The following is a 20497-nucleotide window of genomic DNA, read 5'->3' on the forward strand; positions in this document are numbered from 1 at the left end:
TTGATTAGAACCAAAGAAAAAATTCTCTCCGAGTTCTGCAAGAATTTTTTACACTTTCGGTACGTAAGAGGAAGGTGAATGTAAAAAGAAAACTGAGAGTTGAGAGAGAAATTAAGCTTAAGGTCATATTTGAAGCACAAATAATTATAGAATTTACTGTAGGAGAAATGAGGTTCTTTGAGAACTGTGCACATGCCATCAGGAAGATAATTAGAATTCCCATGAAAATTAGATCCTTCTCCTAATCATTTATATTAAATAATATTTTCCAGGTTTCTGAATAGCTTTTATGAGGCTGACCTGGATTAACAGCAGGTAATTGGAAAGGAGGAACAATAAACATTGGCCTCTGATGCTTAAAAGAAATCTGCCACAGATTTCGTGTTCCAAATTCAGTTCAGTCTCCTCCCTGTAAAAAAAAAAAAAGGAACAAAAAAAGAAATTATACTTCTTTTTGCTGTTTGTTGACTCATATTCTTTAGCTTTTCAAGAAAGAGAGCATGCTATCTGTGTACTGGAGCCCTGATTTTGCTTGGTGTATGGCTGCTTAGAAAAAATATCTATCTAGGTAGTCACCAAAAATGTTCAGGTTATCATGTCTCCATACAACTTTATATGCACAAATCTTCATCCTAGAATGTTTTATATAGGCCATTCACATCACCTCATCTCTGAATGTCCAAATGAAGAAGACTGGTTTCATTCAATGCCAGATGTTCTGGGTTTAGCAGAAGAGCTTAGATTCTAAAAATGTATATATGTAAGAAATATGGTAGATTAAAATTTAGGTTCTGACTCACTAGACTTCCCTACATAGAGAAAGCTAACAATCTTAATCACAGTTACTGGCTGATGTTTTCAAACATGCATAAACAGATCTCTTTAGCACAAGCTATGGACTAGAAATTTTAGCCTCTGATTTGAAGAACTACAGAAAATACTACTGCTACCATCATCTCTTTTTCTGAGTTTATCTCATTGATATTATGTCCTTTGGGGGTTGGCTCCAGTTCTCTTTATTCAGGCATAACACTCTCACTTACAGACAAAAATTAAATTATCTTAGTAGTACAATCCTGATTAAGAAGGGTGGAAAGCTCTCATGTGCTTGATACATTTATAAATAAATAAATAATTTTTACACTATCTCAAGATAGGAATCGTATTTCTAGAAAGAACTTTCTAGTCATAGTTGAAATAGTAATTGTTAGTCTAGTAAAATGGAGTATAATATAAAGATGGATTTTATAGTAGGAGGAGTAAAGTTTTGTTTAAGTTTTACTTAAGCATTTTGTTTTACTTAAATGTGACCACCTTCTACATTCATACCTCCATGATTAGAAGTACATAAATATCTTATTCCCTAGCTGTAAACTAAAGAAGAGTTTGTTCCTTCTTGTACTATATTCATTAAGATATTTTGCTCAGAAACTGAAATAGTAAATTTTCTTTGATATTAGTATAGATTCCAGTAAAAATCTCCTTCCATCCAGTGAGATGTGATCAGATTTGCTCTCTGAGGAACATATGAGAACACTGTTGGTACTTCACTCCTTAATGGATTGCAGAATGCAATTTCACATGTGCATTTTTAGGACTTCTCAAAAGATAAATTTATACTTCAAAAATTGGCTAGGAGATCTCTAAGTGGAAGGAGTATTGTGGACAGTTTTCTAAATGATAATTCCCCCAGTAAATTTTTCGGTGCTTGTCATTCCATTTAGAATAAGATTAATGGCAGGTGAGTCAATAAATTCTTCCCAATGCATTGAAATTTTTCTGCTGCACTCAGGATGTAATGGGGAGTATCATTATATTTGATTTGTTTGGGTTTGTACTGTGAATTTACTGTCTTTTAAATGTCTGTATTAAAGACTCTGTTCCGAATAAATATTTGAGAACATTCAGTAGTGCAGGTCGTTAGGGAAAAGGTTAAATATTCATTTCTCACAAGAAGACATACATGATAAACATTGCATCACAGGTTATTGACAGACAGAGACTATGCATAAGCATTCCTGCCATAGTTTCTTATTGAGTATTTTTTTGTTTGGATACCTATTTGCATAAGAGATCCTAATTGTGAATTAGGAATCTCAGTTTGTAAAATGATTATAAAATTCTTGAGCAGCAGTACAAATTTGTGCAGCAAATTCATTACTCCTTGGGTGGTTTCCCAGAAACTGAGAGGAACATCCAAACTCATAGAATTCCCAGTGATTTTGTGATTAGAGTACTATCCAGGTTGTAAAGCAAGTAGGATTTACCACCTGACTAAGATCAGAGACTTCACACAAAGCTCTCAAACACTATTCATCACTGACTGATTGGGTTTCTATCTTTTGCTGATAAAATAATGGCAAGAATAAGTCCATGCCTAATCTTTCTCCTGAGTATAAGGAAACTTTATTTTTATTTTCTCCCTAGTACTCTGAAAATATATAGCCAGGAATCTTCTTCTCTAACTACTGTCTTAAAAGATGAGCAGCCACTTATTCCAATATTCCTTGTTACCTGCTCCACTCAAAATTAAATTCTGAAATAAGTTAAAGAGCTATTACTTAGCAGTTTGAAACAAACCCATATCATTTTAGCTGAAAGTGTTTAAGGAACCATCATGAAAGCTTATGTTCTGGGAGATTAAAGGAGAGAGTAGTTAATATCTGACCGAGACTAACAGAACAGAAGCATAAGACTCTACACAGCTGGAATAGGATGAAGTTTTATGATTTCTCAGCAGTTTTATTTTTTTTTTTACCTTATGAAGGCAAAAAGTGTTCTTGTGTGGATACACAGATAGACCCACTATTTTTCTATACTCTTCATTTGAGGCTGTAGAAGTCATGGACTGGCAGGTTAAACAAAGAAATAGTCCTCTCCAAAGCAGTCATCTCCAAAGTAATAGTGATCCTGTCTGAAGCTCTTTGAATTGTTCATAGCTGAAAAGACTGACAGTCAGAAACCAAACATGCTACTTTATTCCATTCTTGATTTCCATTCAATGGCTCACAGAGGATAATGTAAAGAGTTTTAGCTGTAGTAATATGTGTAAATGTTTGAAACGTTGTTACATATATTGTCAAGGTATGTCAGCATCTCACAAACAGCATTTGTCACATGATTGTGATTTAGTGATTGTGTCATCTCTATTTTTGATGGAAAACTAAGATGCAGATAACAGTTTATCTAAGGATTCTTAGGACACTTTGGATATCATAGGTTTGAATTTAAGTCACGGATTTTAATCTGAGTAAGAGGATCAATTTGCTAAGTGAAATAACTTATTAAAATTATACCCCATTTTAAGTTTATTTTTCTTATCTGAGCTGGGAGATTATGTAATTGTTATGTGATAATTGCATTGCTGTAAAAACATCTGAAAGAGAATAGGGAAATAATCTGTTCTATGAATATTGAGCCTTGTTTCTGCTTGTGAGACTAAGAAGCCATTAATTCCAGTAAAGTCAAGCTGTGCTTAGCCCAGGGATATGCTCAGTCATTTGAACCAGTGCCTTTTTCAACAGCTGTAGTTATAGCAGAAGGGTTGTAAGGATTTCATCTCAGTTCAGCTTCACCCAGCCAAGGTCTCCCCTGACCAGACAGAAATGGGGAGAGCAGATCCACACCCAGATCTGAACTCAGCCAAAAGGTACACTTTATGAAGTGGGGAGTGTAGTAAACTAACTAATTAGCCTTTGGAAGACTAAATCAGGGAAGGTAAAGGATTGTCTAAAAAGACAAAATATTATAGGAAGATAGAGCATAGGAGTGTTGAGAAGGGCTCTCCAATCCTTTATAATGCTCAGACTATGTGAGCTCTGTGATTTGTTAGCAGTTTGAAAATTGTATTCCATGCTGATCAGTTTTATTTATTGTTATATTTCATGTTTGATAACTGGAAATAAAAAATGACTGAAGGAATTTTTGTGGCCTTAACCAAATGCCTCAAAGAGAGTAATGTATATAAGTCTGAAAAAGATTGATTCCAATGCACATAGCCCAAGGCCTCAATATTTCTTGAAAGTTCAGGTTCTTTTTAGCACCTGATACAAATGAACACAAATCTTGATGAAAATGCAGATGGTGGATATTTTACCATTACTGACTCATTGTGACCAAGCCAGAAACTGGGAATGATATGGAACCTGGAATACAATAGTCGTAGAAAAGCATTTATATTGTGACATGGGAAGGTAAGCACTTGATAATTCCCTTGCTATGTATGCAACTGTAATGGCCTCCTTGGTCTCAAAGATAATAAATAAAAACATGAAAAATATCCCTTTACAGTAATAGAATTTTGCTCCCTAATTTTCATAGGGACACCAAGCAATTGCTCAGTGATTTTTCTACATTTTTCCACCAGTTACTTCAGGAATGTCACTCAGTAATGTAACAGTAATACAGAAGAACAGGACATCATACAAAACTTTATTAGATCAGCATTTCATTATGAATATGAAATGAAACCATGGCATGGCTCTCAAATAGCATTCAGTAATTTTTTTGTTTGTTTGTTTGTTTTGCATCTATTTTATTTTTTTGCACATACTGCAAATTAAAAATGTAAGATCTGAAAGATATTGTCCCTCGGATATATTCATAAGTACTGGATTATTTTGAAAGCAAGAATAATTTAATCCTATTTTAAGCTGCATTTTTTCCAGGATGAAAAAGACAAATGTCTGATAGTATATGACAATTCAACACAATGGTTTTTAGGAAAAATAATCTTACACAATAGCAAAAAAATTGTTTTGAATTAATTGAACCACAAAATATGTTGGTGAATATGCACAGTCAAAAGATGCCAGAGGTTTAGAAGAAACACCTCCAGGGTGTATGACATCACAAAATGAACTGTTTTCAGCAGTGTTCTCTACAAGGGAGCTTAGGGAAGTTTCCCTAACAAGACTGAAGTATAGACCCCTTTCTTTTCCCCTGCTTAGATAAGATATTTCTTTTGTCTCCTTTCTTTTTCTTTCTTCTTCCAATTCCTTTGCTTTGAAATTCTTTGGAATCTCTGATTTTTTTTATAGATTTGAACTAAACTGGCCTTGTTGCTACTGTGTCCATAAACCACATTTTATTCAGTTATCTTAATCCAAAATCCAAGCAAGTTTTACTTTGTTTAATATAGCTTTTAGTTCCTGAGTATCACTTACCACAGTAGCCCAGCTGGTGTCTAACTTCCCATATTTTGGCCATATTCTTCTGCCGTGCTGATTGTACATTTACTCAGTCACATCAAACACTCACTGCTCACCTCACATTGTATAACCTGTCTCCCTTTCCTACTCCTTCCCTAAATTTCTGAGATTCTCCAAAGTTATCAGTCACTCCATAGCAAATTCCAGAGTAATCTATCTATTTCTGTGTTTGTATTTTTCACATACCTGAGTGTTTTTCTAGTTGTATCCTGCAGTACTTAAATGTCTTGTCCTGAAAAAATTATCATTAGAGTTTTTTTTGCTGAGTTTATAAGAGTCTATCTAAGTAGAATGCAGAATGATATATTGACTTATCTGTCATAATTGTCACTTCTCTGGTAAACAAAGCTTTGATCTTTGAAAATTATCACAGTTCTAAAATTGATTGCCTGGTCTAATCTTTCTAAATGCAAATAGTAACCCATGTTTTGGAATAAAAATTCTTTGTTTTTTTTTTATTTTATTTTTTAAATTCATTGTTGTGCTGCTAATAATGCTGAAAATAATTTTAGAGAAGAATACAGAGGATCAAACAAGACTATCTCCATCAGTTACTAGCTTTACTGTTGGGCAGGTCAATCTCAATAAATGGAAAATGAATGATATTTCATATTTTAAACATTCCTTATTTTCCAGGTGTGATGGGGGAATATGAACCAAAAATTGAAGTCCATTTTCCTTACACAGTTACAGCTGCAAGGGGAACTACTGTTAAGATGGAGTGTTTTGCACTTGGCAAGTAAGTACAGATTCTTTCATAATTAGACATTATTGTTTATTAAGATGGGACATGCCTAATTTGTTGTTTCATTATTTTGCTGAATTTCATTTTCACAGACAGTCCTTTCTTCACAATCAAATTAACCAACTGACTAAGTAGCCAATTATGAATTCCCTACCCAGCCATTTCTGTGGGCAGAAGTTCATTCAAGTTAAAAGACTCAAAAATGAAAATTAACATTCTTGTGAAGAGAAAGAAGGAAGTTTTTATTGAAAATTTTACAAGGCTCACACATTTGTTCACTGAGATACAGTAAATCATTAAATTGGATGTTATTCTGCCAAAACATTGTAGTTGGAGAATAAATAATTAGTAGGGGTTTACAGTTTACATATGATGCTAAGCCTGTTTTAGAAACAGTCATCTCCCCTGGGATAGGGTCCTCCACAGCTGCAGACTGATATCTGCCCCTCTCTGTGATGCTGCACAGGCTGCAGGATCACATCTGCTGACACTCTCTGACAGCAGCTCCACATCTGCCCACTGTGATCCTTCAGAGGCTACAAACCCATGTCTGCCCCACTGTGGCCCTTCAGGGACTGCTTGACCATGCTCCTCTCTGAGCTGCAGGGACACAGGTGCCATCTCACCATGAGCTGTGGGGAAATCTCTGCTCAGGCACCTTCTTCCCTTCCTTCCTTACTGACCTTAATGTCTTTGCTCTGGCACTGCTCTCTTTTTTATTATTATTATTATTATTTTTGCAGTTTTGTTCTCCCTTTCTTGATTGTTACTTGCAGAGGTGCATTCAGCTTCCCGTATTTGCTTGGCCTTGGGTAGAGGCAGGACCTTTCAAAGCCTGTGTCTACTACACAAGAGATTTTTTAAAAGTATTTTTCAAGTAATTTTGTGCCTAATGAGTCACTGATCACTGGATTTTTTTTTTTTTTAGTTTGGATTATCTTCTTAACAGCTCCTATTTGCTGGATCAGATATGCCTTGTATCCTCTCTTGCCTTTTTTCCTCTTTTACCAACATTCAGATAATCTTAGGGATTCAACAGAAAATATTCATAAATAATTTACAGAGGAATTTTGACAAAGTATTTTAATTGTATTTGTTTAGGCCAAGTGAAACTGAAGTTGGCTGGATACAGCCAAACCAATCCAAATAAAATATGTCAGAACACAGCCCTCGTAGACGAAGCCATTAGATAGTGACAGAAGCTTTTGCATATTCATTTCCTACTTAAATGTGAGCAGTAGTTTAGAAAGAAAATGTGAAGGGAGAACTTCTGAAGGGTGAAACACAAAGCTAATGTTCCATATGGTCAAGATAAGGAAAGTTATATATGAGAGAACAGAAAACCAATAAATGGAGAGATTCTCTGAAATTCTGAAAAAATATGAGGGGAAGGGTTATTCCCTAGAGGCTGTTGGCTCCAGGCTCTGTCCTGTCAGCAATACTAACCAGTTTCTCTCTGGTCAGTACTTGGCCACAAGGTACTTTTAGACTCGTAGCTATGGCTGAAACAGGACCTGATGTGCTAGTTTCAGTTTTCTGCATTTTACTGGAGTGAAATTACAGTTGCTGGCAGATTACAAGTCAACTGTCACTTCCCAGTGAAAAGGAGATATGCCACATGTTGTCATTCGCAGCCATCACTGACAGGCAAAAACCAAAGCTACAGATACCTTCTATTGTCAGCACCTTGGGATTTAGTAAACTCTCTCAAAAAAAATCAGTCACAATTCACACAGCCACACAAGGAAAGCAAAGGTGGAAAGGAAAAGCTTCAAATATTTCCATGTTCATATTTGGTGTTAACCTTTACCAAACAAAAAGACCCACCTGAACCATCAAGGAATTTAAGGTTATCTAATAAGTTGATCCCATTAGCTGCTATTGTAAGAGGCAGATATTTTTACCACGCACATTCCTTATCTCCTTTTCACATCCATTAATGCAAAGTCAAATCAGCTCAGTTGAAATTGCTTTCAATGTGATATGGTAATAATTGCATGGATGACATTTCAGGTCTTATTTGAAACCTAGAGACTTAGGTAGGAGATAGAAATGCATCAGGTTTCTTATTAATTTTCATTATTTTAATTTTTTTGTCCCCATATCTTATGCCTGATAGCTTGTAAAGTGCTTTTCTCCTTACACTGCTATGGGTCTTCATTGTCACACTGAATCAGCAACTAATTTGTTCCTTTATTTATTTTTTTGAGATTAGGCATTTTGAATTTTTAACACAGAAAATATTCCAGTTTCAAAACCAATGTGTCATTGTTTTTCTAATGTTTTAATTTAGCTGTCTGAAACACTCTTTACCCTCTGCTGTATGTGTGAAACAGACATTCCAACAAGATTTCCTGAAGTAGGCGTTTGGTAAATATTCCAGAAAGAGCCTAGTCTTTAGTTTTATCTTAGTGATTTATTAATAGTGATTATTTAGAACTGCCAGTCACTATGGCTGTAGAAATTAAGTAAATTGGAGCTGTTCAGCTTTTGTCTCCAAACTTAAGTCAAATGTCTTAATGTCTGGACAGACAGAAATTTTCTGATATCAATTTTATTCTGACCCAAACAATATGCAGCTCATCCAGTTACAAGTAAAAATATTATGTTACTGATGCCACTTATAAATAGACTTTTTTGTTACCAAAGAATTCAAAGTAATACAGAAGTGAAAGAACTCAAAATCATGTTATTTGTATTACCTAATAGTGCTTATAGTGAGCATCACTTCTTGGCTAAGAAATTACTGTTAATCCGTGATTTGCTGCTGAGGTACACTGGAAGATATGAAAGACAGTAAATATACTCTATTAGGTATAAGAGTATGCATTTTGGAATTAGTGATTTATTGTGACTTATTCTGGCACACTTTGTTGAAAGTTTTTTATAGCTGCTGTCACATCCACACAACTTGTGTTTAACAGTACATCCAATTTTCACATACAGCTGTAATATACCATGCAGACGTTTTCTCTCATATCATTATATCATTTTTATCAGGAACTCTTATATTTTTTTTTTCCTAAAAGGACAGAGAATTTTAATTGCTTGGGGGTTTTTTTGTTTTGTTTTGTTTTTTTAAGAATAACTTAAAAGAAACCCACTAGTAATAACTAACTGTTAACATCTTATGTTTTTTAAAATTCCAATAAGAACAGAACTACATATTTCTTGTTTATGTAATTGTTAAATACCGATTAATATGTATATTAAGCATTGTTAAAATAATAAAATATTAACTAAAAAACCACAAAACTCTAAACCTTATTGAGTGGAGGAATTCAAAACATCTACATTATAAAAACTAAATCTAACAAGCAATAATAATGCTTTTGAGTAAGACAATTTGAGTAAGACTGCTTGTGCCTTGCTATTTAAAATGAAAGACTATTTTTTTTGTTCCAAACCAAACAAAAAAAATTAGCTTATTGATAATGAGGCAGCTGTAGTCCAGATCATAGAATCGTAGAATGGTAGGGGTTGGAAGGGGCCTGTGCAGATTGAGTTCAACTCCCCTGCCAAAGCAGGATCACCTAGGGCAGGTCACACAGAAATGCATCCAAGTGGGTCTTGAAAGTTCTCTTTACAGAAGGCTACTCCACAACCTCTCTAAGCAGACTGTTACAGAGCTCATTCACCCTTACAGTAAAGAACTTTTTCCTCATGTCAAGGTGGAATCTCTTGTGTTCCAGGTTTGTGTCCATTTCATCCTATCGCAGGAAACCATCTGTGATTGGCCATTTCTTGACACCTACCCTTCATATATTAACACTAATATGATCCTCTCTCAGTAGTCACTTCTCCAGCCCCACGTCTCTCAGCCTTTCTTCATAAGACAGATGTTGCCATCCCTTGATCATCCTTGTAGCACTCTGTTTGACTTGTCTCTTTTGAACTGGGGAGCCCAGAACTGGACACAGCATTCCAAATGTGGTCTCACTACTGCAGAGTAGAGGGGGATGAGAACGTTCCTCAACATGCTGGAAACTCTCATCTCAATGAACCCCAGGATACCATTGGCCTTCTTGGCCACAAGGGCACATTGCTGTCCCATGGATAATTTATTGTCCATCAGTACTCTAAGGTCCTTCTACATAGAGCTTCTTTCCAGAAGATCCACCCTCAATCTCTACTGCTGCATGGTGTTATTCCCCCCCAAGTGCAGGACTCTAGACTTATTCTTGTTGAACCTCATTATGTTCTCTTTTACCCAGCTCTCCAGCCTGTCCAGATCTCACTGGATGGCTGCACAGATATTGAATAAGATTTGACCCCTGGTTACAGTTCTCCAACTGGTCTCTGCACCACTGATCACAGTCCTCTGAGTTCTGTTTTTTAGCCAGTGCTCAATATATGTAACCATCCACTCTTCTAACCCACACTTCCTGAGCTGTATATAATCTAGGTTTTCTAACAAGTCCATAGTTTCAATGTTAGAATTTTATTATGTAAATCAAGACAGACCACAACATTGTTCTTTGGGCAAGTTCTGGTGAAGAAGCAATAATTTCCCTAGCTAACAATCTTGCAAAGATCACAGAATTCTTGTTTTTTCCTGCTCTGGAAATCCAATAGAAGGCTCTGTCTTCTGCAGTGGCTGTCTGGTGTTTTCATTTTCTTTCAGATATTACTAACTTTGCCACCAAGAATATCTGGAGGCAACTGATTAGTTCTTGAATGTCTTTTTTTCATGTACTTTTTAAAAAGGTATAATTCTGATGCCTTCATTTCTCTCCCCATTAAAAAGATGTGAAAGCAGTGGTGCTGATGGATAAAAGGACTTTAAGTTCTGTCCCCACCACATGACATATTAATTAATGAAGCACTTCAATTGCCTGAGCTTACATGAAAAGCTGTAGGTTACAACCCTTCTGAATGAGCACAGGCTCTTACCCTTAGAGCAGAGTAAGAAAAAGAAAGTGTCAGAAATTTCTCACTCTCTTTTCCTATTTTTTTTTCTTTTCTGCCAAACAATTTTAGGTTGAATTTATTTTTCCCTTTCAAATCCCTTCTACATCCACTCTTTCACACATATTTTTTGTTAATGTCATATTGTGTATTATGAACTCACCCTACCTAACCCTCACACTTCAGCCTTTTCCTCTCCGCAGTTTTGGTCATGCATCACACCATACAGCAACTTGTGTTTTATTTTTCCCATAAACTTGTACTTCATTGGTTTTCTGGTTCCAGACATGAAAAAAGAAAAAAAAAAATTCCATTATGACAGTGTCAACAGCCAATTTTGAGTGGGTAGTCATATTTTTTCTCATTAGAAAAACATTAGATGATGTGGGCCATTGCTGTACTTGTAGATTAACAAAGTTTTCCATTTATGCTTTTAAAATAGGATTCCTGAGCCGTATAGACTGTCAAAAGGATTGCTTTGCTAAAAAATAGTTTTGTGTTGTGCATCCTTTTTTTCATTATGGTTATTTTTTATCCACATAGATCAACACATAGAGATTTTAATTAAAAGAATCAATAGAGAACAGTGCTGAGACAAAGTTATTATTAAAACACATGCTAATTTTTCTGCATTTTTGAGACTTCTGTTTGTGCTATTTCAGTATGATAGTAACATCTACATAGTACATCAATATTCTTTCTAACTACTAGCTTACTTCACTTTGGTAACATCATGACTATTTTTAATGTGAAATATTGTTATTTGAATATTTCTTTTTATTTCTGAATTATCATGAGGCTATTATGACAGAAGCATTGTTCATGCTGTGTATATGTTGCTTTAATAATTCTATTGTAGTTTATTTTTAAAAGATTTATAGCTGTCATAAACATTTATCCTACCAGTAATATGGCATGCAAGAACACATAGTTCATTAAAAAATCTTCTTTCTAAACGAAAAACAAAAATAAGGCAGAATAACATACATTTAAGTCACACGAATGAAATGTAGTGACTTGTAATCTAGATAATGTTTTAAAATGTTGTCTTGCAACAATGAACTCTGAATAAATTCTAATTAATAAATAGTTTTCAAAGTTTCAAATACATAAAGTATGGAAGTTATTTTACCTCCTTGACCTGATTTTTTATTTAACTGACTTTTCCAACCAGTCTTCAAGTTTTTATTAAAAATTATATTATTCCTGTAACTCAATAGTTTCATTATTGACCACATACATGTAGCAATAGCTTACTGAAGATTTTTCAATATGCAGAAATAAAAGCAAAAAGTGCTTAGATAAGTGAATATGATATCTAAGCAAAGGTGAGAGTGGCATTATAAAAAATCTATGGTCTGTGAAGGGCATTTAACTGTAACCATGGAGAACTGCATAAAGTCTCTGAAGAAGTGATTTTTCTGGTGTCATTCATTAAGAAATGACGTAAAGTAATGTCTATAAAAACAGCTTCTAGACATTACAAATCTTTTTGGTCCTTCTACACAGCTGAAGAAAAGTTTCCAGTGTTGCACCATATTGTTTCTTAACTGCAAAGCACAAAACATAAATCTCTCTGTTCTTAAAATTTGGAGAATATGGCTTTTATTTTCAGTCCACCTGTAAAAACTATTCACCAAGTCTTCCATATCTTTCTCTCTACCTTTTATTCTTTTGTTGTCTGATCTTGAAAAATCCAATATTACCTTATTTATCCCCATCAGAGCTTTAGAATCAGTATATTTGTGTAGTCTGTAGACAGCAAGATTCTTCCTAGCTTCAGACCAGGCAGGAGACATTCCCTGCTGTCAGATGAAACAGACATGACATTCCAATATCACAAAAGTCTCATGGGGATTTCTGTTCTGAGATCAGATATTTTTCTGACATAAAGATCCTTATATAAATCCTTTAATTCACTTTTCACTCCAGCTCTAATATTACACTGAAGAGTAGCAGACCTTATGAACTGATCACAGTTTAAGTCAAACTTAAAGTTAAGCTCTGTTAACTGTACTACAGTGTATCCAGGTATCAGGATGAGTAAGGAATCAGGGTGGCAAGCAGCAGCCAAGTATTATTTGGTGTAAATGTGGGAATATAACATGACTATAAAATGATATTAACATCTTTGATATAAAACAGAGTTCACTGGTTTTAGGGCTAAGCATGAGAGTTCTGTTGACCATTTTTTTGGGTCATGTCAACAGATTTTTGCAGTCAAGTGTCATAGCTCAGGAATGTCTGAAGTGGAATGGCTAATGAGACCCAACAACTGCTCCTTTCTGGGTACTTGCTGTTGGAAATTATTGTCTCCTTGCACTTTTCTATTAACATAAACAGTTCTTGCCTCTTTTCACAATAATGATGACATACAGAAATGCCTGTGATTTCACACATCACCCAATTATATACTAAGGACATTCAGAGCTCTCATTTCCACCAATTGAAAGTAGCATACACCTTGATATTTCCTTTGCAGGATCCACTGGTCAAAGCAAAATATGAAAGTTCATGATGAATCACTGCAGCAATAAATGGAGGTTGTAGGGTTGAGACATTCTAACCAGATTACAATGTGAGACAAAGAGAAAGCTAATTTTTACTTGTCTTTGAAATGTATTATGATACTCACAATTTAATGACATGGCAAGATCCCTGACATTAAATTAAGCAAGTAATGTTAGATGCTATACATGTAATTCCTTGTTGGAACTAGGGATTCAAGTTCATTGTTTTTCCTACATATAGGAGAATTATTGGGATCATACTGAGGAGTATCTTATTAATATCAAGTGTTCAGCAAATTCACCATGTAGAAGCCCACAGGCAGTAATTTGCCTCCCCCCTCAAAAAAGTTGTATCATGATGTTCTATTTTTCATCTTCAGGTCACAGAGACATAAAAGGACTGTTCTCTCTTTTTAAAACATGAAAAAAAAAGCATGGCATTGGGATCAAAATAGAATGATTTGCTCAAAATTAAACTGTGGGACAGAGAAAAAGCTGTTACAGAAGTAACATGTTTCTAAGTCTCATGGGACAAAAAAATATATTCCTGTATGCCTCTTCACACCACTTATAATTTGTTAATTCTATAAAGTGCCAAACAAGGGCACTATGGAAACTACTCTTAAAGTTTACTGATAACAAAACAATCCCAAGAGGGAAATCTTGATAGAACAGCATTTGTCAGTGTTATACAAAGGGATGTCTTCTCCCCAGAGATAAACTTGTGATGAAAAGAATGAATCTTTTTGAATGTGAACATGGCATCTTCAAGATGAGTTTGTTTATACAAGACAGTCCTAAATCCAGGATTTTTTTTCTTTGTTAGCATATATTGTTTATGTCAAATAAATCTTTCTGGGACTTTCATCAATCTAAAATTCATTTTTTTGCTCATACTGAATACAAATTTATGTCACAAGGGTTGAATTTTATTCCCATTTTTTCAGGCTGGATTGTTTTCTGTCTTCCTTTAAGTGGACTTGTTCTAGCATAGACTTAATAATGCTGTTACAAATATTGTGATCATTCATAGTAATCTAATACAGATTCTTTGGTAAATCTCAAGTAGCACTCCCAGGCATTATTCTGCATCACTGACTAAATGCTTTATATTTACATCTCAAAATTTTGAGTTAATTGCTTTTAACATGGGGGCATGGGGAAACTGGGGAAAAAAATGTGAAATGCTACTAAGACTTTGTTCAGTAATTTACACACTTGCTTTCAGTTCAAAGGGAGATGAGTATTTTTTTTTTGCATTGCAAACTTACTAATCATAACACATATGTAGGCTTTCTATCTTTGTCAGAGATTGAGAGAATCAGAAAGAAACAAACTCTGCCAACAGTCAATAGTAGGTCCCAAGAGTTGCCATTTTTATATTTCTCATATTGTTGTAATTGCCATAAATAAATAAATAAATGCAAATAATACTGTGTGGTACAAAAGCAATTACTTAATTCCAGCAATTCTATAAACCACCCCTTTTATTCACTACTTGTAAAACCAATACCACACCTATTGTGTGTCTTCTGTACTCTTGTTTGATTATACCTTAGTCAGATGATTCTTCTGTTCAGGATTAACTTGAATTTAAGAATTCAGAAAAATCTTTTAAATAGGCAGAAGTATCAGTTGCATTATACAGCTTTAGCTATCAGTTTGATAAGAATCAATTTTTGACTAACAGTTTAGGCTCTGGTCAATCAGTAGAGAAAAGCCTCTGGAGTATAATTCACTATGAATAGGGAGGTGATTCTCCCCCACTACTCAGCACTTGTGGGACCCCACCTGGAGTACTGCCTCTAGTTCTGAAGCCCCCAGGACAAGAAGGACTCATGACTGTTAGAGCAAGTCCAGAGGAGGGCTACAAGGATGATCAGAGACCTGGAGCACCTTTCCTATGAAGACAGGCTGAGAGACTTAGGATTGTTCAGCCTGGAGAAGAGAAGGGTTTGGGGATATCTTTTAGCAGCCTTCCAGTACCTGAAGGGGATCTACAAGAAAGTTGGGGAGGGACATTTTAGAAGATCATGTATCAAGAGGACAAGGGCTAATGGCTTAAAACTGGAAAGGGGGAATTTTAGATTAGACATTAGGAGGAAATTTTTCACTATGAGGATGGTGAAATATTGGTACAAGTTGCCCAGAGAAGCCATGGATGCCCCATCACTGGAAGTGTTCAAGGCCAGGTTGGATGGGGCCTTGAGCAACCTGGTCTGGTGGGAGGTGTCCCTGCCCACCAGGGGGTGTTGGAACCAGGTGATCTTTACAGTCCCTTCTAACCCAAACCATTCTGTGACTCTATGGAATCATTGCCCACAGCACTACTTTAGATGTTAAGTACCCCAACACATTAGGACTTAAAATGTGAGGAAAATTATGTAGAGCACCAGGCAAGCACACACTGTCCTTGCTCTGTGCCATAAATAAGAAGTCAGCAGTGGTGGAAAGCACATTCACATTACTACATGACACATACGTGCATCAGACATTTTTAGTCATGGATGTGTGTTGACATTACTTGTAGACCTGGACTCATTCCTGCACACAGGCTTCAACTCAGCATTTCCTTCTATTCTAATTGTATCCTTAAATAACCAGTAACCACAGCTGCTGTATTTCATGAGTACTAACTAGCTTTTAATAATCAGATGAAAGGATAAGTTCTTATCTTGTCTCCTAAATCTCTTTATCTGACCAGAACAGATTTATATGGAACATTCTAAAGGTAGAAGCCTTTTAATGGTTGATGGGTGTTTCTGGAAAGTATCTGGTGAATAGAATTTCATTATATTCCATGACATTTTAATCCTACATAATTGTCCTGTAATAATCAGAAGATATTTAACACAGTTGAGGAATGAGAAAGGCTTTTTTATAACCTCAGATGCAGAGGCTTTCAAGATGTTATATGTGAACCTGTAGGTTTGAAGACACAGCTCAGCACTGTAATGTATGGTAAAGAGAAATAGTGTGGAGAGGAAATGAAATTGCAGTGAAAGGTAAAATATTTCAAAAAAGCACATCAATTTGTATCAAACAGTAGAAGAAGTAGCCTATGAAATCTTATTTAAGATATTACTTAAACCCTAGGAGTTCTTATCCATGAAAAAGTTATTTTAAAATAATTCAGACATTAATCTTTTTTCTACCTCATCCCTTTCCTGAAATAAATGTATGTTTTATAGATCTAATTAAATTCATCTTCAGATGAAATTGCAAGAACAAAAAAAAGTATAAAATTACTTCCAAATGTTTTTCAAAACATTTTATTTCCAATAAAATCTGTAAAGAATTCCCAACAATTTCAATGTCACTTGCCCCAAATAGTGCTGAAAATTTTTTATAATATTTCCTAAATGGGAATATAAAACTATAATCAATATTTTCTTCAAGTTCAAATTAAACAAACCCACAGTAAAGTCAATCACAGTCACCAGTGACCTCTTATGACTTTTATTTCAATTCAGATGAAGGAAAAGTTTACTGATGGCATTTCTGAAATCAAACGGGACTTTTTCTTGGGGGATGTTAATATTTACCAATAGTATTTGACATATTACTTCTAAAACTGAGGATAAATCTTACCTTTGAACTCAATTATTATTGTTATAATAAACAAAGAAACTATATTCCCACAGTTGTCTGCTGAGACCAAAATAAAAATGGATTAAATTATTATAAGATTTAGTAATGAAACATATTACATTAAGCTAATATTGATTTTAGAGATACTTCTGCTGTTACTTTATTTTTTAAAAAGCTGGGAATCCTTTGTGAAGATGAACAACATGTGCATGTGTTAGCTTTTATAGTGGAATTTTTGAGTTTTCTAGAACACTCACACAACTTTATTCTTTCCCATCTTCAACCAGATATAATTCATTCTTTCACTCTCATACAAGTCACAGAGGAGACATAAAATTTTATTTCAGATGTAAAATTCATACAACACTTTTAAGTTATGCAAGGAAAATGAGAAGCTTCATTAAACAGAAATACAAGTTGACTGCAAATAGTGATTTGCAGTTTGGGAGTACTTTCTTTTGAAATCATTAAATCTACACAACTACAGTAATTCTATCTCCTTGAACAACTCTCCTTACTAGCTCATAATATTGAAGAAAAAAATGAGGTTTTTAAAATATGTTTCCTAATCACTCAGAGAATGTTTCCTCTGTACTTGCCATGCTATACACATTTACTTTCTGTAGCAAAGTAAAATTAAATTTAGAAAAAAAAAAGCAAAAGTTCTAAATACATGAATCTCAGAATAATTTTTCACTGTTCTAGACAACTTTCATTGTTTATTATTATTATTATTAATGTTCATTGTTTCCCTGTAATATACTCTATGAAAAGGTTCCACTTACTAATTCTATTCAGCAGAAGCATTCTTCCATGTCAATAGGACAGGATTTTTGCCACTGATTTTACTGTAAGTAGAGATGAAGGGCAAATAAACATTATTAGGCAACAAGGATGGCACCTTCACGGTGCTAAATAAAGTGTACATGCACACCTGCCTCATTCATAAAGCAGCTGTTGCTGAGGAGTATTGCACTGCACCAACATAAAGTATTCCTGCATTGGACCCGTGTTGTGTTCAGTAATGATTAATGAAACCCTTGCCTGGCCATGGTAGCTGTTTTGCAGCCAGCAATTAGGACATAATTATATTCCATATAGGAAGAGGACTGGAGTTTACAGGTGTAGCTGAATGCAAAACAACAACAGAGCTAAAAAAAAAAGTCTCCAGAAAGTCACTTAAAAAGAGTATAAATTTGGATATAAAAAATAAAGTGTGCAATTAGAAGTAAAATATGAGAGCTAATAAATGGAAAAAAATCCACGAAACTAATATGGTTGTTTCTACTACTTATAATAGATCCAAATATGTAGCTAAGGATGTGAAAAGAAAATAATAAATGGGAAGGTAAAGATCATAAGATTTATTAGTGAATCAAAGACAGAAATATCATATTTATTCTTTATATTTAAAATTGAACAGGTTGAAATACTTTTGTCAGATAAGAGTGGGAAGTTCTACTAATCTTCGCATTGAAAATTGTCATAGTATCATAGAATGTCAGGTTGGAAGGGACCTCAGGGATTATCTGCTCCAACCCTTTTGATATCATTATTTATATGATATGTCTCAGCGCCCCATCAAGTTGAGACTTAAAACATTCCAAAGTGGGGGAATCCCACCACCATTCCAATGTCTCATTGGTAATTAAATTATGTAAAAGAACTTTACATAATAGGAAGCAAACTTTAAAAATTAGACCCATACAAGCTGCACAGAAGAGTCCTCAAACCAAAACTGAAGGACAAGAAAATGTGAAATCAGGGAGCAAGAATTTATGATTATTTTAAGATTAATAAGGAGCACACTGTGATGTTTCTGTGGTGATACAATAGGGCAAAAAAAGGGCTCAGATGAACCACAGTTATTATATGATCCATATCTTTAAAAAAAAAAACAACAAAAAAAACCACAAAAAGGTATACATGATTAGAATGCCGAAGAAAACCAGATTGGTCTGGTTTGCATACTATGAAAAAAGGGTTATTTGATTTCTGCACATAAGTTCTACTATGGGAGACACTGATAAAGGACAATTTTGTGAGAATAGAGAGGTATTGTAGGAACTAAGCCTCAGAGATTAATCCACCCACTCAAAATAAAGTATCTATGTTAGCTTAAGTAATTGGTGCAGCAAACTGATAAGGGAAATTATGATTGTCTTTCTGGTCTATCCAAATAAATGGTGGATACCATTCCATATGGAACCGTGGGTTGGACAAGAAATAAACTTCATGAAGGTAGTCATGTTAATAGGCTTAATGAAATTCAGTGATTTGTGACATTCAGGAGATAAGATTAGAGAAATCTTCTGATTTCAAACTGGTAATTTTCAGAATCTCTATGAAGTTCTAGAATTTTCAATTCTAGAATTTTCAACATTTCATCTGGAATTTTAAGAATAACACCAATTTTAACTGGCTGAAGAATAACTAGAGCTTTACATAGGTCGTTTTCTTGTCTGTATTTGTTGTGTCTTAAATTGGACATATGAAATACTGAGGGAAAGTTGGGGTTCTTTGGTTTGGACTTTTTGGTTTGGTGGTTTTGGTTTTTTGGGTTTTTTGTTTGTTTTTTTTTTTTTGTGTTGGTTTTTTTTTTTTATGAGACTTCATATCATTATAGAAAATTATGACAGAAATTAATAAAAGCTCTGAATTGGAATCTATCCTATGAAGTACTTTTCCCCATCTGAACTGCCAGAAGATCCAACTCCATTTTTACCTAAGTTTAGACCTGAAAACAATTCAAATACATACGATGTTATTTTTTTTTAAGTAGCAGCATGTAACAGTTCACATTTTTCTCTCATGATATACTCCAAGCTTTGGTGGGTTTTTTGGTTTTTTTTTTTTCTTTTTAATACCTGACACAGCCTAGTTTTCAGCTCACAACCAAACATTTTTAGAGTTCCTTTTTTTAACTTTTTCTTCCCCCTTAAACATCTTCTGCTATATTGAGACAAATGCATGTTTGCACCAAAAAGCTTAATGGGTTTCTTCCCTCAGTATGAATGTAAATGACAGTTTCCACATAGGCCTGAGAGGAATAGCAATCTGCACTGAAAAGCCCTTCCATTCCCATAAGCAGGTGTTCAATGGGTCAGAAACAATACTGTCATTAATATAAGCTTCTTACACAACCAGTTTTGTAACTTAAGTAATATTACAACAGAAGAGGTCTCCAAAAGTTTGATCACCTTAAGTTATCTTAAGTTACGGTGGTATTGAAACCCCCCTTGAAATCCCTGAATAGACATTATCACTTACAGATATGCCAAAATGTAGTTTAATTCCAGTAATATTACAAAGTGTTTTTGTTTAGCGAATTTGCTGAAGTCATCCAGGTTTTTAAGTCATTATTTTCTTTTTTCTATCAAATGGAATTGTTCAAAAGTAAAGCACAGAGTACTAAATAAGCTCTAGAGAGAGCATTTCAAGTGATTTACTTGATCTCAATAAAACCTCGGTCTCCCTTGTGGATGAAAGAGACACATTCTGTGTAACAAACCATTTATTAAGGATTCCCTACA

The 20497-nt window shown here is 34.6% G+C and overlaps 1 protein-coding gene across 2 annotated transcripts in view; it reads left to right on the top strand.

Annotated features, from left to right (window-relative positions):
- The window catches only part of CNTN5 (contactin 5), a 590995-nt gene that overhangs the window by 443376 nt on the left and 127122 nt on the right, over nt 1-20497 (top strand). For both annotated transcript variants that reach the window (XM_071734290.1, XM_071734300.1), the window contains exon 9: nt 5847-5949. In XM_071734290.1, the coding sequence (XP_071590391.1) occupies nt 5847-5949 (103 nt within the window). The remainder of the gene's footprint in view (nt 1-5846; nt 5950-20497) is intronic.

Source organism: Heliangelus exortis, chromosome 1 (genome assembly GCF_036169615.1).
Source record: "Heliangelus exortis chromosome 1, bHelExo1.hap1, whole genome shotgun sequence".
Lineage (NCBI taxonomy): Eukaryota > Metazoa > Chordata > Aves > Apodiformes > Trochilidae > Heliangelus > Heliangelus exortis.